Below are 27,157 nucleotides of genomic sequence, written 5' to 3'. Positions count from 1 at the left end.
AGATTTTTTGTAATAATTTTTTATTCAAGAATCGAAAAAAGATTTGATGTTTGATTTGATATAGGAAAATTTCTGGTTATGGATTGAGCAATGAATTTTGGTATGTTTTTTAATGAGAAAACACGAAGGAAATTGACATGAGAAATTGACATAAGAAATTGAAGGAAAAAATGTGACCAGAAAAAATTGTGGGATTTCACATAGGAATTTACATAACTTATTACCCAGATAGCAAAATGCGCGCACAATGCCTAACATTTCGCTCGCACGCGTGATGATTAACCCGCATGGGGTGCCACGCGTGCCGGTAAAATGCATGCGCCGTTCATAAAATTTATATTATGTACTATTAAATGAATATCTGAATTACAGTATTTTAAAATATGTTAAGTAAATAAAAATACGTGTATAAAAAAGAAGACTTTATTTTATTATATATATGTTTTTATATGTTGAATTCAACACTCGACAATCGAACAGTAATTAATTAAGTTCATTTTTCGACAAAAAATTTTCAAGTTCAAAAATTCACGAAAATTTTCTAAGTGTTTTGTTACACGCATGTAAATGTCAGCGAAATGATAGGCATTTTGCTTGCACTGAACTAGCTCTCACACATAATTATTAAGTGCAGGCGAAATGCATGCATTATAGCCATCACTGCGTGCCCCGCACGTAAAATGCGTGACATGCTACGCACGATTGCTATCTGGGTACCTAAGAATACGTTTGTAAGAATTTACATCGAATCCTACTTCAAATCATGTCTCAATTTCCTAAATGATTTTTCATAAGATCCTATATAGTTTCTTACATGACACATAGGATTTTATGTGGATTTTAATATATGAATTTATGTGAGATCCTATATAAGATCCTATATGAGAATTTTCAGTAGGGGGCCGATCATTAATTACGTCACGCTGTTTTGAACATTGTTTCTACCCCTCCCTTAGTAAATCACAGATCCTCAAAAAATGCTTCAACTTCCCTTGTCACTTTCATATAACTATACCCTCCTCCCTTTAAGTCAAATATAGTTTCTAGTGGGTATAATACTTGCTCATACTTTCATAAATTACGTAATATTAAACAGGGAGGGTTGTAATTTTGATATGATCCGTTACGTGAGGGGGTATTTTTTTAAGGTTACGAAACATTTTAAATACACAAAGTAGTAATAGTAGTTAGTATTTGCTCCGTTACTAAAAAATAGTAACGCTTTATCGTTACCGTTACTTTTTCTAAACAGTAATTCGTTACTGTTACTTCTTTTATAAAAGTAACTCGTTATACCTTTACTTTTTCGATAGTAACGCCGTTATCGTTATCTAAAATAAGTAACGGAAACAACGTTTAAAGTAACGCGTTACTTCAAACAGTATATTAATTAAGGTTTTTACAAGTTAATTCTCGATATCTATACACATATAAATATATATATAAACCACAAAAATTAAGGCAAAATTATAGTTTAAAATTTATCATTAACAAAAAAGAAAATTGAATTTAACTATAAAAAATTAATTTTTTTGACAATCAGTCTAAACATGTTTTTATGTGATGGATTCAGTGACGGATAACAGCGCTGACGGTTTACCGAGTGACTGATAATTATAAGCTTCCACTGTATTAATTATTATTGATTATTGTATAATGGGGTAAATCTCTAAGGAGAAAAATCATTAATTCCCTTTTATTTTCGTGTTGTACGTGTCTTATATGAACTAATTTTTTGTTGCAAGTCTAACACTTTTGCCATCTGCTCTTTATGTTGAGCATATGTTATATACCATCAGTATATATAATAGCCAGCACAGGACAGAGTAACATCGGAAATGATTCAAACTGGAATGGCTATATATATATCCTATAAACTTAGCTAAGAGATCAAGAAAGGACCTCTGCGATTCATGTTCGCTCTCCGTCTGTCGCCGCAATCACCTGCCCACAATTCGAGACAAATCAAAATAATATCACGATAGACATTTTTTGTTTTTTTTTTTTATCATTTTGTGTCGGAATGACATTAGAAGCTTCTGATGGCTTGCGATGAAAAGTTTATGATAGCGAGGTAGATCATAAAAGATAAATAAAAAGAGTCGCTTACATGAATAAAATAAAACGATGAGGGGTGAATATTAAAATATTCTATTGTTCTTCCGCGCAACAGTTTGAAAATATATATTTAAGGGGGTTTCCTGAATTAGAAAGCATAAAAAAGCTGTTTTTTGGAAATTTTTTTAGAAGGGAAAAAAATCTCAGCCCAGTTAAACCGCATAACCTTATCGCGTAAGCTTACCGCAACCTTACCGAGTAAGCTTACTACAATCTTTACATGCACCCTGAGAAAAGATTTCATTGATTTAAAGAAACCAGTTTATTTGGCTTGTTTTCTTTTATTCAAATTAAAATTTTCTTTGAAAGAAAAAAAGTTCTTTTAAAAAAAAAGTTTTTTTCAAAGAAAATTCCATTGATTCAAAAGAACTTTCTTTGAATGAAAGAAATTTCTGCATTAAATCGAAGAAATTCTAACATTGATATAGGGTTAAAGAAACATTTATTTGAATTAAATAACAAATTTCTTTGAAATGAAGATAATTTTTTTTTGAATCAAACACTAAATTTGTTGGAAACAAATAAATTTCCTTCGAATCAAAGAAAAATTTGTCAAAAAAAATTGATTTCTTTGAAGAATCAAAGAAATCTTTTTTCTCGGTGTGTAAGGTTATACTACAAACTTGACATGTAACCTTATACTACAACCTTTACATGTAACCTTACTATCAGGACGGAACTTTGAAGTCAGTTCACTACTACGCACCCAAAGAAATGTTTTATTTGAACCAAATATAATATATTTGAGTTAAGTAAACGTATATTTGAGGGGCTGATAGTAAAAATGGTTTAAAATAACATTGGGAGCAAAAGTGGGATAAGTGACTTGGGAGCAAAAACGTGTTAAAATGATTCGTGTAATTTATTGATAAATTCATTATATTATCGACTAAAAAATATTAACAATAGGAAAAAATGCATATTTTATTATAATTAATATTTTTTAATCGATAATATAATGAATTTATCAATAAATTACACGAATCATTTTAACCCGTTTTTGCTCCCAAGTCACTTATCCCACTTTTGCTCCCAATGTTATTTTAAATCATTTTTACTATCAGCCTCTCATTTGTCTTACAGCCAACTAGCTTATTTATTTGGCGTAAATAAATTTTTTTATTTAAATTAAAGAAATATTTATTTAAATCAAATAAAAATTTATTTGAATCAACTAAATATTTATTTGGCTGTGAGACAACTATATTATTTCTCTGGATGTACAGACTTACGATGTAACCTTACAATACATAACCTTACAGCAATATGTTGTGCTGTTTGTGAAAGGTTAAGCAGATCCGAAGTAACAAATTATATAAGAAAATTTTTGTTGAAACGTTCCATTGTTTTTAATTGTACCAAGTATTGTGGGGATCGTAGTATGATAAGTGTGAGTCCAGAGCGTTTCTCTCTTGCGTTGAGAGAGATGTCACGTAATTTTATCTACCAAATAAATATTATTTTAATAATTAACAATTATTTAATTTAACCTTTTTACAATTGTGGAACACGTGTTAGTGGTGATTCCCTTCTACATAACTTTTAAATAAAAACATTTTTAATATTATTTTACCAAGAATCCCACAGTATTAAAGTAACAGCGCCACCTGTGAATTTACAAGTTTATCTGATGGTTAAAAAGTTAATTCAGCGCTGGTTACCTTTGCTAGTCCTGCCTTTCTACTCAGATGATAAACACTCTTCGCTACATTGATGTTTTTTGTGTTGCCGTCGCGCAGGAGCTACGATCTACAACCAAAAGAAAAATTTGTTTAAATCTCAAAATTTGTTTTTTAATATAATTTTTTTAAGTAAACGAAGAAAATTGAGAGAGCATGATAGAATTTTCTTAAAAAATTTTAATTTTATTAAATTACTTAATTTTTACATAACAGAATTTTTAGGTTAATTAATAAGAATTAATTTAAGAAATAATTGTAATAAATAATAAAAAAAAATTAGTAAACTAAATTTTTGTAAAATTTTAAATTATAAAAATTAAAAAAAAAAAAAAGGAAGCCAACACTACGCGGTATTCCCAAGCGGTCACCCATCCAAGTACTAACCGCGCTCAATTGTGCTTAACTTTGGTGATCGGACGAGAACCAGTGAATTCACAGTGAAATGAGCGTTGGCTGAAATAATGAGTTTTACAAATTGTCTAAATAGTTAACTCTCAGGCAAGCCCTTTTGTTTTTTTTTAAAAGGTAATAATAGTGTTAAAATTTAGATTTATAATCCATTTTTTTAAACATTATTATAAATTTTATTTTAAAGTATTTTGATTTTTTTTAAATTATTAAAAGGAGGGTTAAATAAATTGAATGAGTTTTTAACTCTTCAGTTAATAACTCTTGGTTGACTTTTTACCTCAGTAATTAGTAAAAAAAAATAACTAACTATTAATAAAAGGTATAAAAGGGATTTTCATTGTAAAAATAACTGAAAAAAATTTGAGTAATTCAATTAGTTACAACAAAAATTTCTGTTTATTTTAACATAACCTACAAATTTTTTCTTTGACTTTTTACTGTCAAATAATACTAAGGGGCCATTCATAAATTACGTAATACGTATTGGTAAGAGGGGAAGGGGCTGGAAAAAATGTTATCATTTGTTACATTGTGTGAAGGGGCGGGGGGGGGGGGTCAATTGTCATTTTAGTAATATTTTTCTTACATTCGATTTTTTCGACCATCGAGATATTTCGATACATTTTCATGTGCTTTGCATGCACTGTCTTTTTTAAGAAAGGATATAATTACCTTCTGCTTGTATTATTACCGACAGATGGTAAATCTACACTTAGTTTGTAAACATGAAGTTCGCCGTTAACTGTACTCTGCAGCAGATAAATAAGCGACTTCAGAATGAACATATGTTGATAAAAACGTAAACGCCTTGCGATGACCTCTCTCACTATTCTTCCTCTCTTGCTCTTTCTAGACAAACGTCAACATAACCTACAATGTTAGACAAAATGTCATCAAAAATATAATTTATCTCGTGTATTTATCAATTTTATTTTCAATTCTTCATTGAAATAAGTCATAAACAAAGAAAAATATAATGGCAAACGATCGTGAAGTGCTGCGAGAAATATGGGAAGGAAAAATTCCAGTTTGCTTTCAATTAGACTCAGAAGAAGTGTCTGAACTCCAAGCACCAGATCCATTTTACTTGATGGTGCCTCGATTAAGTTATTTTCCTCTTTGCACTGATAAGGTAAATAAATTACTCTTTATTAATAATAAAATTATTTATTTAAATTCTATAATAAAATTCAATTTCACAATTTATAGGTGCGAAAACACTTTATGCGACACATTCAACAAGAGAAACAAGAAAATGAAATGTGGCTTGAATTTAATGGAATTCCATTAAAATGGCACTTTCCCATAGGAGTACTTTTAGATTTATATTGTAATGACATTCAATTACCATGGAATATAATTGTACATTTTGATAAATTTCCCGAGAACGTTTTGATGCACTGTCAAAATAAGTATGAAATTATTTTTAATTTTTAGTATTTATAACAAAATTTCTTTTATAACAAATTTTTACTTTACAGAATTTTTTAGTTACAAACATTTTTATTTTACAGAATTTCTCTTTACACAATTTTTTTTATTTCAAAGAAAAATTACAATTTAACCGAATTTTAATTTAGCAGAATTTTCCATTTTTCGAATTATTAAATTATAGAATTTCCAATTCAACGAATCTTAATTTGTCCAAATTTTTATTTGTACGAATTGTTATTTTAATAGAATTGTTAAAACGACGTATCTTCATTTGTTCAAAAATTGCAAATTGACAAAAAATAATTCTATCAAATAATAATTCGTACAAATAAAAATTTGGACAAATTAAGATTCAGTGAATTAGAAATTTTAAAAATTCGTATCACTTAAAATTCCGTTGAATGAGAATTATGCTAAATGAAAATTCAATTTAATTTGAATGCAAAAACCTGCGAATGAATTTTTGTTCTAATTTTCAGTTCACTGAATTATCGTTTTTAAAAATTGTAATTTTTTTAATTTAATACATTTATTATAATTATTATAAAGGAGTATAAACCAAGGAATAAAAGATTTCTAAATTAAATTTATTTTTTTAGAGAAGTCGTGGAAGCGTATTTTTTGTCTTGTATAAAGGAGGCTGATGTTCTCAAACATCGAGGTCAAGTAGTTTCTAGTATGCAGAAAAAAGATCATAATCAAATTTGGCTTGGATTATTGAACGATAAATTTGATCAATTTTGGGCTGTTAATCATCGACTAATGGAACCCAGTAACGAGGAAGGTTTTAAATACATACCTTTCCGTTGTTATGTAAATGACGAAAGTTATATTCAAAAATTAGTTAAACCTCTTAATGAGGAAGGTTATCGGAAAACGTTAAAAGACTTACTTCATGAAGTTTTTCCCGATAAAGAAGAAGGTAAGTATTTTTATACTTTTTAATTAAAATTAATTTTAAACAAAAATTTTTTCGATTAATAAAGTTTTTTTTTCAGATCAAGTAAAGCCAATTATTTATTCTCCCGTTTGAAAAATTTACCCCAATGAACGCCATTTTCACACGGTAGAACAAATGAATGGCTTTTTCACCAAATTTTATTATCCTTAGATAAAAATGGAACTAAATAAATGTAGAATAGAGGAAAATTATAGAGAATTCTTGATTTAATTTTTTGTGCGCTTTAAAAACTTCAGCAAAGTTAGTAATTTTTAGGGTTCCATACCCGAAGGGGGAACCCTATTAATGAGACTAGTGAAGCAAGGCATGTACCCCCCCCCCCGTAGCGGCCACACGAATTTATCTAGAGGGCTGAAATTTGGTACACATATGTATTTTGGCGTGTAGATTACAGGAAAAATATAGCGAACCTGATAGGAATTGATTATCATAGCGTTGTCAAGGAAAAACCATGAATTTTTACAAAAAATCCCTAAAAATGACCCCCACATTTTTTCACATAGAGAGCTCAAATTTGGTACACTTGTATTTTTACGTGAAAATTACAGGAAAAATATAGCGAACATGATTCGGATCGATTTACATAGCGTTGTTAAGGAAAAATCAAAAATTTTGAAAAAAAGCGTTTAATCCACCTAGCGCACACACTATTTGACCAAGACAGTTCATATTTGGTATACATGCGTATTTTTGCGTATAGATTACAGAAAAAATTTACCGAGCACGATTGGACTTGATGATCATATTGTTTTTAAGGAAAACTCATATTTTTAGGAAAAAATCATGAATTTTTCGAATAAAAAAAAAAGAAAACTTTATCTTAAGGGATTCAAATTTATAAATTTTTACGTATTTTTACGTGTAGATTACAAAAAAAATATAGCGAGAACGATTAGAATTGATTATTATAGCGTTTTCAAAGAAAAACTGATAATTTTCGTTATTTGTGACTATGTGTTTTTATGCTCACATTACAGGAAAAATTTAGCAAAATTGGAATTTTTCCACCTGCCTTCACACTTTAACCCCCTTAAATTTTAGGTTTAATGGTACAGAACCCTCGATTTTAATGCGAGTGTAACTGGCACTTGTCCGATTTTTTTTTATGGTAAATTGAAGTATATAAACCGGTACAGAGTTTTCTTGTATAGTTCTCAAATTGATATCGTAAATCAGATCGACTACGTTTTGATTCGATATTAGAGTAGGATATGATTTTGACATTTTCTTTTTCCAGAGCATTTTCCAACTATAGTTTTAGGGTACCAAAAAAAATTAATACAATAGTAAAAAAAGGGGGTACATGAATAAATGTAAAAAAAAATTCTAAATTAATTTTTAGTTCTAAATATAGAATAAAAAATTTTTATAAAATTCTGAATTAATTTCTTTCTAATTTTTAGGATTTTTTAACCTATATTAATTTCTGAAAATTAATTTAGAATTTTTTTTACTAGGGTAAATATACTAATTATTATACTAATTAAAACTAATAGAGTAATTTTCTATTACGGCGCGTTTGTATCAGTTTCAGTGACCAAAATTACGTGTATTTTGAAGGTACTTTGCCCGCCGTAATTGAAGCCAATGGAAATTTTAAAAATGTTTCAATTACGGCGAGGGAAAAATTTGATCTCAAATAATTAAATTAATAATTGTTTAAATTTGCATCTTTATTAGTAATTGTATCAAAAAAAAGATTAAAATAATTTTTTTTTAATCATTTTGCAACAGTTTTATTAAATATAATAGTAATAATAGTTATTTTTTATGAACGCGCCGCAGGCCTCGGATTATACTACTTTTTCGACTATTTCCGACTTTTTTCGACTTATTTTAATAAAATGCGACTATTTCGACTTTTTTTTACATTTTTAAAAAAATTTTTTTAAATAAAATATATTTCTTTTTTGGTATAAAATGCAGATCTTCTTCAGATCTTATTTATTTCAATTATTTAACAAATTTTTAACTAAAATTCTTCAATAAATTAATTATTTTTAATAATTTTAAAGAAATTCATCACAAATTCAATTATTTAAAATTATTTTTTAATTAAAATTTTTATGAAATTTAACAATTGTTTATAATTTAAAAAAAAATATCAAATAAAAATACCAAAAATTTTTAATTCAAAATCATAAATCAATTAAAAATCAAATAAAATTTAATTATTTTCAAAAATTTGAATTCAAAATCAACTAAAATTCAATTATTACCCAAAATTTCAATTCAAAATCAAAGAATATTTAATTATTTTCAAAATTTTCAATTCAAAATCTTTTAAAATTAAATTATTTTCCAAATTTTCAATTTAAAATCAAATAAAATTCAATTATTATCAAAAATTTCAATTCAAAATCAATTAAAATTCAATAATTATCCAAAATTTGAATTCAAAATTAATTATTATCAAAATTTTCAATCAAAAATCAACAAAAATTGAATTATTATCCAAAATTTTAATTATAATTCAATTATTTTCAAAAATTTGAATTTAAAAGCTTCTAAAATTTAATTATTTCTAAAATTTTCTATCGAAAATTTTTTTAAAATTTTACAATTTCAATTATAACTCTAAGGAAATTTAATTATTTTTAACTATTTTTATAATATTCTTTGAAAATTCAACTATCTGAAACCATTTTTCAATGAAAAATGGTTTTCAAATTGTATTTTTGTCCGCAATTTCTAATAAATTTTTTTATTGAAATCATCAAAAAATTTTAATTAAAAATCACTTGAAGTTCAATTAATTTTAAAAATTTCAATTGCAAATCTTTGAAAATTCAATTACATTTAAAAAATGTTTTCCAAAAATTGTTTGATAAATTATTTGTAGTTCTGTAAAATTTAATTATTGTCTGAAAATTAACAAAATCTTTTAAAATTCAATTATTGATAAAAATTTCAACTTTAGCTATTTTAAAAGTATTATTATTTAAAAAAAAAATTTATTTTAAAATCTGTAAAATATTTTTGTTAAAATAAAAAAAATCGACTTTTTCGACTTTTTTTGGAATATAAATCGACTAAAGCGACTTTTTTTGTGCCTTTAAGTCGATCCGAGGCCTGACGCGTCGTAATTGGTACACTTACCCTACATTTATAATAATTTTTTTTCTTGTAAAAAAATTAGTATATTATAAAAATGTTAAAAGTAATTTCCTCCCAATTGGTCAGATATATTTTTATCAGTTTTCACTGGATTTTAATTATATTTTTTAAATAAAAATTTATTTAGAAATTTATTTAAATAGAAATCAAACTTTAATAAAGTTTTCAGCATTATTATATATACTAATAAATAAATTTTTTCAGTTCAAATTCGAACACATGGAATTTTACCCCCTTTGGAAACACCGTTGCAGTGGCTTTCAGAACACTTCAGTTATCCTGATAATTTTTTGCATTTATGCCTACTGTCCTCGTAACACATTTATAAAATATAATAATAATAATTTCAAGAACATTAGTCAATTAGTCAATAGACAAAAATTGACCAATTGTTCTTATTATTTACAAATGAATAAGTTATAATTTTTGGCAGTAACATGATACCAAATCATTTTATTTTTTTATATCTCTTTTACAACGTCTTTGTAATCCTGATATTTATTTTATCTAACTAGAAAATTTTCAATATATATATTAATTTTGTCTATGAAGTGAAGAAAGATATTGAATTTGATTAAAGAAATTTACTCCATTAACCTTAAACTAAATAAAAATATTTTGTTAAATATTTTTATATTATTTTACAAATAAAATTATTTATAGTTTCAAAGAATTAGTAAGTTTTGAGTTGAAATTTAAAAATTGGATTGGTTTTTTGGTTTACTATTTTTCATTTAATAGAAGTCAGAATTCAAATGGATAATTATGATTCAAATAGTTATTAAAATCAATTACTATATTAATATATTCAAGAAAGTTATTATAATTTTTAATTGATTCAATCAAAATGTTTTTTTAGTTTAAGGTTATATATGTTAATTTCTTTCATTGTTGTTAATTACTCTTTGAAGTTTAACTTCTTCGTGAAATTTTACTAGAATGAATGTGGGTATATGTGAATATGAAAAATACTTTTTATTTTATCAATAATTATTCACTTTGTTTATTATTAGCTATGTGTGCGTGTGGGTGTGTTAAATTATTAAATCGTGGAACTTTATGAAGTTAAGTGTGGGTTGTAAAAAAAAAAAGTGTTGTACGCAAACATTCTGCTAAAAAAAAAATTGTATATAAATGTATTTCTGCGGTCTAAGTGTACAAAATAATTAAGTTCACGAGACGCAAGCTATTTCTTGAGTTTTAACCTCTTCAATACATGAAAAAAAAAAAATTGGAGTACTTCGAAAATTTATTTTTTAACCCCTTAAGTGAAAGTGGCAAAAAAAAATTAATAAAATAATAATTTAATAAGTCCATATCAATGATAAAAAGTAAAGGTTACAAATTCTCAAACGCAACATTCACATTTTATGACTGAAATTAGTTAATTTTATTCTATGATGCGAGGCTTAACGTTTTATATTCGAAGGCGATTTACTAAATACAATTTATATTTTTAATATAAACTTGTGGCTATATTCACGTTATTAATCAGTGACGTGAATATGAACTTGTGGCTATATTCACGTCATTAAACTAGACTTGAGACTATAATCACAGCATTGAACAATAATGGAGCGTCACTGATATTAATGACGTGAATATAGCCACAAGTTTATACTGACGTCAGTAATTAATAACGTGAATATAGCCACAAGTCTATATTACCGTTATGGAGTATTTACACACCTTCGGTAAAAAATTTTCTTCACTTTGCATTTTCCGAAATACAGATACCTGATTGGTTGTACAGAATCTGATTTATTGTGGACAACCAATCAGGTAAGTGTATTTCGGAAAATTGCAAAGTGAAGAAAATTTTTTACCAAAAGTGTGTAAATACTCCATAACGGTAATATAGACTTGTGGCTATATTCACGTTATTAATTACTGACGTGAGTATAAACTTGTGGCTATATTCACGTCATTAATATCAGTGACGGTCTTGCAGATTTGCACCTACCTTCACGTCATTGTTTAATGACGTGAATATGCCTGCAGTTTTTTTATCATACATTGATTTTAAAAAATTAAGTTCGTACTTTCTTTTTCATAAATTTTATATTTACATTATAAATTTAGTGCGTATGCAATTGAACCGTATTTAAATTATCATATAAAATTTACCGCCACATATAAACATTTAACTTTATAATAATATTTATATACAATACTATACGATAAGCTGTAAATGATTTAGAACAGTTAGAAAGTTTAAGCTTCAATATTTATATATGGTCATAGAACTCAACAACCATTTGTGATAACGGAAACAATATATATATGTACCAGCTTCATATATATACTTAACTTTACCATATTTGCCAACTTGATGTGTTATTCTTTTGAGTCTCTCCGTAAATCTTGCTTGTTTATCACATCTTTTTTTTACTGAAAATTTTTTATTCGACATAATCATAAAACACTATCTCGCAGAGTGTCAAGCTGGAATATATGAAATTCCCTCTTGAATTTACAAAATTCAAATTTTGTCATATATATAATGCGCAGAAGCGACTGCGCAACACAATTTGATTTTTTGATTTATTTAATTAAAAAAAATTTTAACTTTATAAAAATCGATTATTTAAACAAATATGAGAAATTAAAACTAATAACGTAATTTTCTATTACGGCGCGTTTGTATCAGTTTTGGTGTATCAATTACGGTGACCGCAAAATTACGTGTATTTTGAAGGTACTTTGCCCACCGTAATTGAAGCCAATGGAAATCTTAAAAATGTTTCAATTACGGCGAGGGAAAAATTTGATCTCAAATAATTAAATTAATAATTGTTTAAATTTGCATCTTTATTAGTAAATTGTATCAAAAAAAAGATTGAAATAATTTTTTTAATCATTTTGCAACAGTTATATTACTCTCCAAATCTGAATTAGTAAAAATGTTCACTAATTTAAATTATAGTGACTCACTTTTTGCTTCTGAATTAGTAAAATTTTACTAATTATTAGTAACTTTTACTAACAATTAGTAAAATTTAACTAATTCTAAAGCAAAAAGTGAGTAACTATAATTTAAATTAGTAAACATTTTTACTAATTCAGATTTAGAAAGTAAATATAATAGTAATAATAGTTATTTTTTATGAACGCGCCGTAATTGATGCACTTACCCTAATTATTAATTTTGTAAATAAATTTACTAACCGCGGTGACTTAATCTTATTACAATAACATATAATCGCTTATTAAAAATGATTTATTTAAAAAAAAAATATTAAGTCAAAATCGAATTCCTTGTTTCCTTAAATAATTTTTTTTTGATTATAAATTTTATAATTACATTTAATGACTGTTAATATTATTATAAGTAATTAATAGAATTAGTAAAATTTCTTTTTCTGTAAATTCTTACACTAAAATTGAAGGGCTCTACGTGCCCCAGCGATGTACATACCTGTAGTTTGAAAGCGTGACGTTAGTCTCTATTTAGTGACCAGGAACCGAACCTGTCACTAAATAGGGTCTCTGGTGTCATTAATTTGATTGTTATAACCGAGTCGAAATTTAGACCCTTCTTAACACCCCTTACAAGGGAAAGTACCTTAGGTGTTAATCCCCAAAATTGAAGAAATAATATACCGTTCGAATGGTCTATACCCAAAAAGAAAATACGTGTAGAATATTTCGCTTGAATGGACCTTCTAGAGGACGTTCAAAAGTGATGTTTTTAAATCATCAATTTTGTCCCAAAAAATAAAACACATAAAAAATGCTTACACCTATAGAGAAATGATATATTTGTCTCACAGCCTAAAAAATTTTTGTTTGATTCAAATAAATATTTATTTGATTTAAATAAAAAAAATTTATATGCGCCAAATAAATAGGCTAGTAGGCTGTGAGACAAATATACGTTTATTTAAGTTAAATATATTATATTTGGTTAAAGTAAAACATTTCTCCCTTTAATAAGTTTTAGAATTAAAAATCTCATAATTTTGCGCTTTTCTTGGACACTTAACACCTATATGGAAAATTAATTACCCAAAAATATATTTTTTAAACTTTAATCAGGAATTATATATAATAATAAAATGCTTGGTCTGTCCTTCTGTCCTAACTTGAAGTTGGCCTTTTCTGATTTCACGTGTTTTTTTGAATAGTAATCTTATGACGTGTCAAATTTTGACAATTCTTTTTCTCATTTTTGCCAAATTTCGGAATAAGTTTCTTTAAAATTCCAAATTCGAAAATTCAATTCACGAAGCTGAAGTACACAACGTTTACCAAGGAAATTTTTTTTAAAGTTGTATATTCATTCAAAAATTGTATACAAATACAAAAAATTTATGATGAGAAAAAAGATGCGCCAGGAAATTTCGTACAAGATAGTAATTTGAAAAAAATTTATTTTTAAAAATTAATTTTTAAGGTACCAGGGGCCAACGAATACCTATTAAATATTAATTATAAAAACACAGGCCTCGAATCAACTTAAGGACACAAAAAAGTCGTTTTAGGCGATTTATATTTCAAAAAAAAGTGGATTTGTTTTTTATTTTAACAAAAATATTTTACAGATTTTTAAATAAAAAAATTTTTTTTTTTAATAATAATCCTTTTCGAAGGGTTAAAGTTGAAATATTTAGAAATAATTAAATTTTAAAAGATATTGTTAATTTTCAAACAATTATTAAATTTTACAGAACTAAAAATAATTTATCAAACAATTTTTGGAAAACATTTTTTAAATTTAATTGAATTTTCAAAGATTTGCAATTGAAATTTTTAAAATTAATTGAACTTTAAGTGATTTTTAATTAAAATTTTTTGATGATTTCACTAAAAAATTTATTAGAAATTGCGGATAGTTGAAATTTCAAAGAATATTATTAAAATAGTTAAAAATAATTGAATTTCCTTAGAGTTATAATTGAAATAGTTAAATTTCAAAAAATTTTAGAAATAATTAAATTTTAGAAGCTTTTAAATTCAAATTTTTGAAAATAATTGAATTATAATTGAAATTCTTGATAATAATTCAATTTTAGTTGATTTTTGATTGAAAATTTTAATAATAAATAATTTTGAGTTGAAATTTTTGAAAATAATTGAATTTTAGTTTATTTTTAATTAAAAATTTTGAAAATAATTGAATTTTCTTTAATTTTGAATTGAAATTTTGCGAAATAATTGAATTTTAATTGAAATTTTTATTGAAAATTTTGATTATAATTAATTTTGAATTGAAATTTTGGATAATTATTGAATTTTAATTGATTTTGAATAGAAATTTTGGGTAATAATTGAATTTTATTTGATTTTAAATTGAAAATTTGGAAAATAATTGAATTTTAAAAGATTTTGAATTGAAATTTTGGAAAATAATTGAATTTCAATTGAAATGTTGGATAATAATTTTATTTTAGTTGATTTTTTTATTGAAAATTTTGATAATAATTAAAATTGAATTTAAATTTTGGTTAATAATAATTGAATTTTAGCTGATTTTTAATTGAAATTTTTGAAAATAATTCAATTTAATTTGATTTTAAATTGATATATGATTTTGAATTAAAAATTTTTGGTAATTTTATTTGATATTTTTTTAAAATTATAAATAATTGTTAAATTTTATAAAAATTTTAATTGAAAAATAATTTGAAATAACCCACATAGCACGACTTCTTGCTGGGAGGTTACTGTAACGATATCTGTAGGGTTTGTAAGGTTACCGTGGAAGCCTGCAGTAAACTTGAGGTCATCTTAAAACTTCCGCCTTACAGTAAAGCTAGGTAAGCTTACACAGTAAGGTCGTGGTAAGTTTACATGGTAAGGTTGTGGTAAGCTTACATGGTAAGGTTTCTGTAAGCTTCCCGTAAGGTTACTGTAAGGTTGCTGTAAGGTTACTGTAAACATAGAATGTTGTTAATAAATAAAATTTATTAATATTTATGCGCAGTAGTTTTCTATGGCACATACGGCTGCGCAGTAACTTTTATTTGACAAACCCTATTGGGGTTCATAAAGTACTTTACCAAATATATAATTTTTTATACAAAAAAATTTATAATATAATATATATTATAATATAATTATTTTTAATATATTTTCATATTACTTTATATTAACAGTAACCTTACAGCAACCTTACAGTAACCTTACGGGAAGCTTACAGAAACCTTACCATGTAAGCTTACCACAACCTTACCATGTAAACTTACCACGACCTTACTGTGTAAGCTTACCTAGCTTTACTGTAAGGCGGAAGTTTTAAGATGACCTCAAGTTTACTGCAGGCTTACACGGTAACCTTACAAATCCTACAGATATTCTTACAGTAACCTCACAGCAAGAAGTCGTGCTATGTGGGAATTGAATTTGTGATGAATTTCATTAAAATTATTAAAAATAATTAATTTAGTGAAGAATTTTAGTTAAAAATTTGTTAAATAATTGAAATAAAGAAGATCTGAAGAAGATCTGCATTTTATACTAAAAAAAAATATATTTTATTTAAAAAACTTTTTTAAAAATGTAAAAAAAAGTCGGAATAGTTGCATTTTATTAAAATAAGCCAAAAAAAGTCGGAAATAGTAAAAAAAAGTCGTATAATCCGAGGCCTGCTTTCAGATAGTTGAAATTTCAAAGAATATTATTAAAATAGTTAAAAATAATTGAATTTCCTTAGAGTTATAATTGAAATTATTAAATTTCAAAAAAAAATTTTCCATGGAAATTTGAGAAATAATTAAATTTTAGATGCTTTTAAATTTAAATTATTGAAAATTCAATTAATTTTGAATTCAAATTTTTGAGAATAATGAAATTTTATTTGATTTTAAGTTTTGGAAAATAATTGAAATTCAGTTCATTTTGAATTGAAAATTTTGGGAAATAATTGAATTTTAATTGAAATTTTGGATAATAATTTAATTTAAGTTCATTTTTGATTGAAAATTTGGATAATTAATTTTAAATAGAAATTTTAGAAAATAATTGATTTTTATTTCATTTTAAATTGAAAACTTGGTAAATAATTAAATTTTAAATTGAAAATTTTGGATAATTATTGGATTTTTAATTGATTTTGAATTAAAATTTCGGATAATAATGGAATTTTAGTTTATTTTGAATTGAAATTTTTATAAAATAATTCAATTTTATTGTGATATTGTTTTTTAAATTATAAACAATTATTAAATTTTATAAAAATTTTAATTGAAAAAGTAATTTTAATATAATTGAATTTGTGATGTATTTCATTAAAATTATTAAAAATAATTAATTTAGTGAAGAATCATTTTAGTTCAAAATTTGTTAAATAATTGAATTGAAGAAGATCTGAAGAAGATCTACATTTTATAATAATAAAATGTATTTTATTTAGATTTTTTTTTCAAATGTAAAAAAAAATGTCGAATTTTATTAAAATAAATCGATAAAAGTCGTATTTTTGAAAAAAGTCGGAAAAAGTCGTATAATCCGAGGCCTGTAAACATATAATTTTCATTATTATCATTTAATATGTAATAATATTCTAATAAATTAAATTATTATTGATAATATTAATCTTTAATTTCTTTATAACAAACAATTAAATACTCAATTTGGCGTGCTTGCGCACGTTTAATTTTGCCAGTTTATTTATTAATTAGATAGAAACTATATCTATAAAAATGTATTTCGAATGTAATACAATAAAAAAAGGAGAAGGAAAGTGTAAATAAAACAAAGAAATTTTAAAATATGTAATCGTTTATATTTTCTCTCAAGTTCAGTAAAATTTTAATCTCAATATATATATATATACCTATTATTATATAATACAATATGTAACACAATAATTATTTTTCATCTCTGAACAATTTTCTTCTCAAAATTCATTTTTTGACACTCAACGTCAGTTTCTTAAATTTTATTTGTCTTTATTTTTTTACAGTCACTCTCACATGTATAACAGATATTATAAATATATACATTTTTCTTTCTTTTCTGAAACATATATCTGACAGACATTTTGGCATATCTTTGACAATGACATGCATAATTGTAAAATTTCATTTTCACAACTTCGGAGACTCAATTTTTTATTTACATAAAACATATTTTCTTTATTTCAATATTTTTTTAATTATCACAAACGTTCTTAGCAAATAAAATTTATAAAAAAAAAATTTTAATTGATTAATATTTGCATTTTTATCTAATTCAATTGAATATTTTATAAAATCACTTTCGGAATTTTTTTTCGCAAATCCTTCCGCATGATACAATATATTATATATATATACAATTTAGGTTCAACAATTTCATTCACAATTTTTGTATATATTCCCTATTCAGTTGTAATTCCGTTTTATGGGATTTTCGTAAATAGCAGAATATAATTTAAGTTTGATATGAAAAATTGATAAAATTTCGTAAACAGGTTTTTTTTGGGCTCGTTTAATTATTACGTAAGCATGTTTTAGGGAGGGAAAGTGGGTATTTAATTCCAATTAGTGTAATTACTTATGATTAATAATTAATTTATTAATTATAATTAATTAATAATTAAAAATTAATTAATTATAATTGAATAATATTATGGATTTATTTTTCCCAAAAAAAACTTCAAAGAATGAACTCGATATATCGAGTAGTTTCGATTTTCGATTGCTATAATGCTTCCTTTATATATATATACTAAACGTACTTCATTGTTACATGACGACAAACATTATTTTTAAACCCTTGACAGTCCATGACCCGTATAAGGCCGAACAAAAGTCGTGCCACCTTTGCGTCAAGACACTTTCCATCTTAGAAAATAATTAAAAAATAATAATTCCATTCAAGCTATTCGATTAGATTTAAAAGTTAATCAAAATGACGGATTCAATATAGCAAACATTTAAAAAAAAATTAATACGCTTTCGTTTGAAATTTGTTACTTTGAGAATTTTCGAGGTCAATGAATCCCGAATTTGAAGTACAATTTAAAAGTATCAAAATTAATACCAAAAATATCGAATTTATATAAAAATTTTGATTGAAAATTATCAAATTAAACACTAAAAATATTAAATTGATATAAAAATTTAGATCAATTTCATATTTTCATAATTTGAATTTTAGTTTAATAGAAAAGAAATTTTAAAATATTCAAAAAGAAAATTAAATTTTTGGCTACAAAAATATTTAAAGCTTACGTAATATTTGAATGAGCCCAAAAAAAATATTTTTCACAAATAATTTAAACGTGAGAAGTAACAACAAATCTAAAAAAAAAATACTTTTAACTTTAAAAAACTTATTTATATCACATTAATATATTTTATTTTAACTTTTTTTTTTAATACTCTTCAGTTTTAAATTATTTGACATAGAGGCCATTTTCATCGTGTGGATAAAAATCCTCCCGAGAGTTTAAAGGCACCTGCGTCTGCGCAGAATGTTTGTTTACAACTTCTACGCAGACGCATAACTTTCTCTAATCTCTCTGCGTCTGCGCAGAATGCTTGTTTAGTTTCTGCGCAGACGCACAATTGCCTTTAACTTGGATTTTTATCCACACGGTGAAAACGGAAAATATTGTTTTTGAAAATTTTTTTTGCAGAGCCTCCGAAGTATATTTAATTCTCGAGAATATTTTGATATAATATATACATAATTTTATAAATTTATATCTTTGTATATAAATTTTATAAACATCGCAAATAGTCATATATCCTTATGTACAGTGATGCCTCCTCAATTTTGCTCTTGTATGGAGAGATATGCGTATAGATATTACAATAATTTTAATTTATGTACACATAGAGGCTAAAAAGTTAATTGACATTTAATAGAATTATCAGATGATCCGAAAAGGATATTTAGTAATATCCAAAAAGGACACAAAACACTATTAAAAAATTTTTTTTTTTTAAACTTTAATAGTATATTAAAAATATTAGTTAAAATTATTTTAATTAATTCTTTAATTAGAAATTAATTTTTTTTTAAGAATATATCTTATTTTATATTTTTTTTTGTTTGTCTATTTAAAAATATTGCTTAAATGTACCTTATATTCCGTTAATAGACTCTGGTAGGCAGCGCATGGAAACGCTAATATTAAACTTATTTCCAAAATACATACGTTTCCTTTTTCATCAGTCATTTATCGCTATTATATATTATATTGTGTAATCGTTATGGCATTATGTAATTATTTGTTTATTATGGCTTACAATTACACTTTACTGCTGATCCACTCGATAAATCAGCCTTGATTCTACTTGTTTTTATTTTTTTAATTTATTTCGATTGTTTGCAATTTTTTTTTACCTATACAATATAATGTAAGAATACGGAAAAAAAATTTTACTGGAACAGCGATATGTTTCACTAAAACAGCGAAAGTTTTCGTTATTCTAGAGAAACGTATCGCTGATTCAGATAAAGATTTATTTTCCGTGTAAAAAAAAAAGAAAAATCGTCATAGAGGCCGTTTTCACCGTTTGGATAAATTTAATCCTCCGAGAGGTTAAAGGAAGTTCTGCGTCTGCGCAGAAGCTGTAAACATTCTGCGCAGACGCAGAATTGCCTTTTTAACCACTCGGAGGATTAAATTTATCCAAACGATGAAAACGGCCTCGTAGAATTAAATCATTTTAAAACAAATAGAAAAGAAACAAGCCTAGGTTATTATTTATAAACTACTTGTATACATATGGATTTGAAATTATTAATCGTCAGTAATAAATCCCTTCGTTTTTCTCGTTCTGGTGAGTTTTTTTTTGTCATACAAAAATAATTTCCCAAAACTTTCTAGGAAATAAAAAATACTGAGATTTCATTTTTTCGGAACTTCGGATATACGTTTATAAGGCACATAAATAATTCCTTATTATGATTTTCAAATAAAGTAAAAAGAAATTATACTTTTTTTTTTTTTTATTAATATAAACCAATTTTCATAAAAAGGCACGAGAAATTGAAACTTTTTTTTAAATCACAGAACACATGTTTTGTTTCTTTTATATATATATATCAATTAAATTTTTTTCTTATAAAAAATATTTTCAATTTTTAAAAACTTTTTTCAGTAACAGTAAATCACGATTTCCAATAAAAAATAGATTTTAATTTCTATATATTAAAGGTATTGAATAAAATATAATAATTAAAAATTAATTTTAAGTAGCTGAATTTTTAACTACGATTTTTTTTTATTGGTAAATATATAATTCAACTTATTGTGATACGCAAGTAATGCCTAAAGAAAATTTTTTTAATTCTATATTAATTCTGTCATTGCTTCGCCCTTCCTCACTTTAAAAATATACATATCATGAACATAACTGTTATTAAATTATTATTATACATATTTATTTACAGAAAAAAACCAATCATGGAACAAAATTTATGCATAAAACTCTCTATTTTCGTCATATACGTTTTTTTTTTCATTTTGAGCAATTTCATTAATTTCACATTGCCCAACCGTTAAAATATGGAGTGAGGTAAAATATTTTCTAGAGTTTGGTTTTTCTTAAAATAATTTATTAAAATTTTGTCAATTGTTCTAAACTCTAAATTTATCTAAGAGAATTGCTATTACCTTCGAAAAATCGGAAGTTCCCAACGTTTAAAAAAAAATTTAAAAATTCTAATTTTTTAAAGTATTTTATTTATCAGTTGGAAATAACAAAACATTTTTTTTTTGCTATTGCTTTCCAAGTTGAGAAAAATTATTTTTCAAATAAAAAATTAATAAATTTTTTTTTCGTTGACCGCATCAACGTTGTGAACTTCACCATCATGAAATAGCGACTATGCTAATCATTTTACTGATAACAAATATTGTTGAGTTACTTCATTTTCTTTGGAAAGTTAAATATTAAAAGAAACTCCAAATACTTTTTTCTAATATAGATTCATTAGCAACCTTTAAATCAAAAAATTGTTTTTTTTTCAAATTTTTGATTCGTCAAAGAAACGCATAAATTTTTCGCATAAAAATAATTAATTATAATTTTATTTTTGAAAAAGTAGTTAATTAAAAATAATTATTTTTTTTTCAATAAATTTTTATTTTTCCAATTAAAATTTGACTGATTTTTTCTTTTTATACGAATTTTTACATAAAAAAAATTTTTAGCTACTGAATTTTTGCTAGAATTTTTATTTTACAGTCATTTTATTTACATGAATTTTTATTTAAAATAATTTAAATTTATGCGAATTTTAATTTTACAGAATTTTCATTCAATCGAATTTTATATGATTCGAATTTTTATAAATGGCAGAAATTTCAATTCACCTAATTTTATTTTTGACCGAATTTTTTACTGATATAATTTTTATTTGTCCGAATTTTTTAACTGATAGAATGTTCATTTGTCCGAAATTACAAATGGCCGAACAAGCAATCGACAGAAAGATTTTGGCGCAATTTTTAAAATTGACCAATCACGATTTTTGTGATAATTTCTAATTGGTCAATTTTAAAAATTGCGTCAAAATCTTTCTGTTGATTGTTTATTCGGACATTTGTATAATTTTGGAGAAATAAAAATTCGGTGTCTTAAAAATTCGAAGAAATAAAAATTTGGACAAATTAAAATTCGGTGAATTGATATTTGTTATTTAAAAATTCGAATCACATAAAATTCGATTGAATGGGAATTATATTAAAATTCTAAAAAAAAATTTTTCAGTAAAAATTCGTATATAAAAAGAAATTATATCAAATTTTTAAAATTCAAAAATTTTTCAATTCATCTAAAAAATATACCTATATTTAATAAAAAATTTTGAAATGAAAATTCTAATTAATGATTTTTATGGGATAATCATGCGTTCCCAAAGAATTAAAAAAAAATTATTAATTACAGCTTTTTATTAGAAAAAGATATTTAAAAACAATAATTTAAAAATATTTTGTTTTAAATAAATTTTGAAATGAAAATGTAATTAAATATAAACTTAATTACAAAAATTAAAAATGAATTTTTAAAAAGCATTTGAATTTATAAAGTAGAAAATGTGAGAATTTTATCTGTCTATAATTAAAATTTTGTTATACAAATGAATTATCTAGTTATTTTATAAAATTTAAAAAAAAATATGAATCCAGATAAATTTATAGAATCAGAACTTGACCAATAATTTGCAAAACTCATTAAAAAAGGAAAAGTAGAAAAGTATTTCCTAATCTTTAAGAATTGTTTGGATAAGAAAGAAATAAAAAAGAATTTAATTTTTATTCCGAATACAAAAATATTTATCCCGAACAAATAAAATGGAAAATATAAAATTGAAATTTGTTTTAATTTTTTTTCCATTTTTTCGTAAAGAATGCATAAGTGTCATTTTCGCTTAACCAATTGATAGTGAAAATGATTCTTACGGTTTTTAGGGAGTTGAGCCCTTTTTGAAAACGATTTAATAAAATTAGAATTTGTTTCATAATAATTAAATCCCAAGGGAAAATTAAAACAACTTTTTTCTATTTTGCCTTTTCTAATGAGGTATGTAATTTTTTTTTTAATTTTGATTATTATAATTCTGAATTAGCAGAACTCCATTTTTACACGTGGACTTTTTTTTGTGACTAAATTCTAGAAAATTAAAGCTCGAAATATAATTTCTGATATGATTGCTTTTTAATTCTATTTAGGTGTAATGAGGACTCGCTGGATACCTAACAAAGGCGCTCCTAACGTGAGGAATATCACAGTAGGAACTGTGCTGCGTTCTCCAGGAGACAGGTACCCTTAGACTGAGTTCAAGGGCATAATCGTAGCCCCTGCCTTCATTCAAATTGCAAATGCCCTGGCAATTATTATTGTTGTTACCATTAATCATCGAACGATGATGATTTGAATCGTCGTTGGGTTTGCTGATTGGATTATCCAAATAAGGCTTGAAGAGAATAGCATCCTTCTTTGAAGACGGTGTGGAAGAAATAACTGGTGCAGATTGTACTGTACTGGTGACAAGTTCAATTTGTGCCGGAATTTTTGGTTTCACTAGGCACAATGGTGTTTCCTGTGGTGGAAGTTCCGATTCCAAACAAAGCTTTTTTGGAGATGGTGTCATTGGATAACAGCATGATAAACTAGATGCTGATCTTTTTGATGAAAATTCCTGATTCGTTCCCAATTCAGGGGAATAATATTTCCCTTGTGTTGTCTCGTATTGAGGATTTTCAGTGCATATTGTGCACGATGCAGATTCGTGTAATAAATATGGAACAGTATCGCAGCAATAAACTGGTCCTGCGACTCTAAGATCCACTGGGGTTTCTTCAATTGGATTAGAGCCGAGACGTTGTGAATTTCCACCGCGGCGTGCAATTTCCTCTCTTAATTCCATTTCTTGACCTAGCCATTTTTGTACTTGACGACGATTTATACCAAATTTTCTGGCAGTTGCTCGCTGATTACCAGAGACAATAACGTCACGATGAAAAGCATCGAGAACGTTAATTTTAAAAAGCAGGGAAAATGATCTTCTTCTATTTAGGTCACCGGGTTGATAGGAAGTACTGTCCAATTCACTGTCGGAGCAACTGCTTGTTGATCGGCTGGAACTAACTGGACCTTGTGGACTCGAAGGTCCGGAATAATCGCCTTCATGAGGGGGATGATCTTCTTTAAATTCTACCTCGCCTTCTATCTTTGTATTCTCTTGGCAACAAGGTGCCTTATCTGTTTGATAAGGATATAGGGGTAGTGTTGGTTCGAAGTGAGTCGGTGAGTTGGTAGTTGTCTGAGGTGGTAAAAACGAAGCACTGGGTGATTCAGGCATCTCGTACATCCCTGGCGTCGCCGCTGAGTCTGGACTCACTCGTTCCGCCTTTATCTCCGCCGGTGCGTGCAGTACTGCACGAGTAATTCCAGTATCCACGTTCTCATAATTTGATTCCTCATATCGATAGGATAGTTGATACATTTCACGAAATCCAGTTTCAGGATAATATTTTTTTTCAATATCCTCCGTATATCCAACATGGAATTCAGTTGTGAGGGGTGAATTTCGAGAGGGTGGATGCGAAGGTGGGGGAATCGGCAACTCGTCGCCGTGCAGTCTGGCGAGACTGAGGTTCAAGGCCGGCGATGTTGAAGCAATGTCGGATCTTGTATTTTCCTCTAGTTTCAAAATTCCACCAGTAGTTCCCAATTCGGGACAACTACTACGTAAATTATCCTCGCACTGTAACCATTTTTGTATTTGTCTTCGATGAATTCCATATTTTCTTGCAGTTGCCCGCTGATTACCACGACAGTCTATATCATTTCTGTAGGAATCTAATACTTTCAACTTGAAAGCTGGCGCGAATATCCTTCGACTACCCATCACACCCACTGTTTTCCTAACGTTTTGCTGATTCTTTCCAATCACCATTTTCACAGAACTTCCTTCACTAATCACATCGTTAACACCATGAGCCATAATGTTTTCGCGCACTGAATTCTTAGATAAAGAAATTTAAAAAAGAGACGCGCGAATACAATTTAACGCGTAACATTGCACGAAGCAGCCTGATCGCTTGGCGCACGGAGTTCCTTTTAGGACTTGGTAGATGCCGTAACTAATTTTCATCCCCACTCGATTGGCAGCGTCTGCTTCCCACTGAATGTCTTTCCCCTCCTCATTACCAACTTTACCCCACCGCACGCCCTATTCGCCTCTCACTTCTGTGGAACTTAATATTACCATCCCCCTTCTCTTTCCAGTCAACTCCTCTCACTGTCTTCCCCTTCTTTTCTGATGGGATAAAGTGTGTATGTACTTGAGTGTGTATTGCAGTATCTTATTATATAGTTTATTCTTACATTTACGCTACCGACCCAACATCTAGCAAAGTTCTCTTTCGGTTTCTCCGACGGTAAACGTCACACTGGCGTGACGTCTCGGCGCCATGTTGTCTGTCTTGCTGCCTTATATGTATTACATATAACAGTCCAATACACGCAAAGAAAAACAACTGCCGACTCAGATTGAAACTACAATTATTATAGTTAAATACAAAGATATTTAGAATTTGATCTTTCTGAAAAGTTTTATTCCCTATTCCCCTATCAGAAACTAATTGATAACGTTCAAAAGTACAACTTCTATTCTATAAAGAACAAATCTCATTTATTAGAATAATTTCGATACATTATATTTCTTGTACAATCTCAAGTAACCTTGATGTTTATGCAATATTATGTTAAAGAATGCGAATCGAGTGGAACTTTGTTAATCAATATAATTTTCCTTTATTTTCCAACAACAAAATTTCTTATTCTATTCTAAATAATTACAATATGTATATATAAAAAAAATTACTTTTGGAGAATTTGCAGAAAGAGGATTAGAAAGAATTTTGCAGAATTATTTGCTGGAATATTAATGTTCCAGAAAATTAAAACGGTCAAATATCAATTTAACAGAAATTAAACGGAAACTTTAAATTTGACCAATCAGAAATTATCAAGAAAATTGTGATTGCGGTCAAATTTGAAGTTTCCGCGACGAATTATTTTTGGTAAATTGATATTCGACCGTTTTAATTTTCTGGAACTAATTCCAGCAACTAATTCTGCAAAATTAATATTCTTTCTATAATCCTCTTTCTGCAAAATTAAGATTCTTTTAAATGACAATTCTGCAAAATTAATATTCTACAAGACATAAAGTTTCGATCAAATTAAATTTCTGTCAAATATTCGAACAAATAAATATAGGTACTGCAAAATTAATATTCTATATATAAGATTTTATCAAATCATAATTATAAAAAATTTGGTTCAGAGCATATATTCATGCGTTCCGAAATTTTCAGGTTTCGTGATATAGTTATGGCAAATTACTGAAAAAAATTAATTTAGCTGCATATTTTTACGATATAAAAATAAATCTTTTCTTGAGCACTAATTGAAAAATATGAAATTGATACTGAAAATATCAAATTGATACAAATTTTTTCTATCAATTTGATATTTATGGTATCAATTTGATACTTTTAAATTAATGTGATTCAGTATCATTTTAAGTTTTCCATCATATTGCTAAAATATTGAAATATAAAAAAAAATAAATAAATATAAATATTGAAACATTATCCCAATATTGAGACAAAATTGTAGCATATATATGATTTGCTATTTGGAATTAAATAAAAATTAACGTACCAATAAAAATTTAAATCAAATAAATGTTAGACCGAATAAAAGTTTGACGATTGTGACAATTTCGGCCAAATTTTATTTCATTAGAAATTAATATATTCTTTTAAATGAACTGCGCATTCTGCTAATAAACGAATTTTTGCTGATTCAAATTTAGAGAATACAGTATTCCATTAATAGGAGGAGAATGTGATAAACTATACCATACTGAATATGGTTAAAGAACGAAATTTTATTCCCCTGTTTAATATAAGAAAAAAAATTACGTATTTTACTCAAAATTATGAAAAAACTTACAATTAGTTATTTGGAAAAAT

The 27,157-nt window shown here is 26.1% G+C and overlaps 2 protein-coding genes and 1 non-coding gene across 3 annotated transcripts; 1 reads left to right on the top strand and 2 right to left on the bottom strand.

Moving 5' to 3' along the window:
• Positions 1-4,135: 4,135 nt before the first annotated feature.
• LOC127285346 (5S ribosomal RNA) lies at positions 4,136-4,254 on the bottom strand. Its single transcript, XR_007843593.1, has one exon. It is a non-coding gene; the product is annotated as a 5S ribosomal RNA (ribosomal RNA).
• Positions 4,255-5,041: 787 nt separating this feature from the next.
• On the top strand, positions 5,042-10,959 carry LOC127285103 (autophagy protein 5). Its single transcript, XM_051310914.1, has 4 exons — positions 5,042-5,343; positions 5,421-5,623; positions 6,245-6,567; positions 9,928-10,959. The coding sequence occupies exons 1-4, from the start codon at positions 5,188-5,190 to the stop codon at positions 10,038-10,040; spliced, it is 795 nt and encodes a 264-aa protein (XP_051166871.1). The 5' UTR covers positions 5,042-5,187; the 3' UTR covers positions 10,041-10,959.
• Positions 10,960-22,538: 11,579 nt separating this feature from the next.
• LOC127285219 (uncharacterized) lies at positions 22,539-25,320 on the bottom strand. Its single transcript, XM_051311107.1, has one exon. It carries the CDS (start codon positions 25,114-25,116, stop codon positions 23,335-23,337), a length of 1,782 nt encoding a protein of 593 aa, XP_051167064.1. The 5' UTR covers positions 25,117-25,320; the 3' UTR covers positions 22,539-23,334.
• Positions 25,321-27,157: the final 1,837 nt, after the last annotated feature.

This window comes from Leptopilina boulardi, unplaced genomic scaffold (assembly GCF_019393585.1).
Source record: "Leptopilina boulardi isolate dan_hultmark-lab unplaced genomic scaffold, ZJU_Lbou_2.1 LbouV2_330, whole genome shotgun sequence".
Taxonomy (NCBI): Eukaryota; Metazoa; Arthropoda; class Insecta; order Hymenoptera; family Figitidae; genus Leptopilina; species Leptopilina boulardi.
Note: the sequence above shows the minus strand (reverse complement) of the source record. Positions and strands in the feature narration are given on the sequence as shown.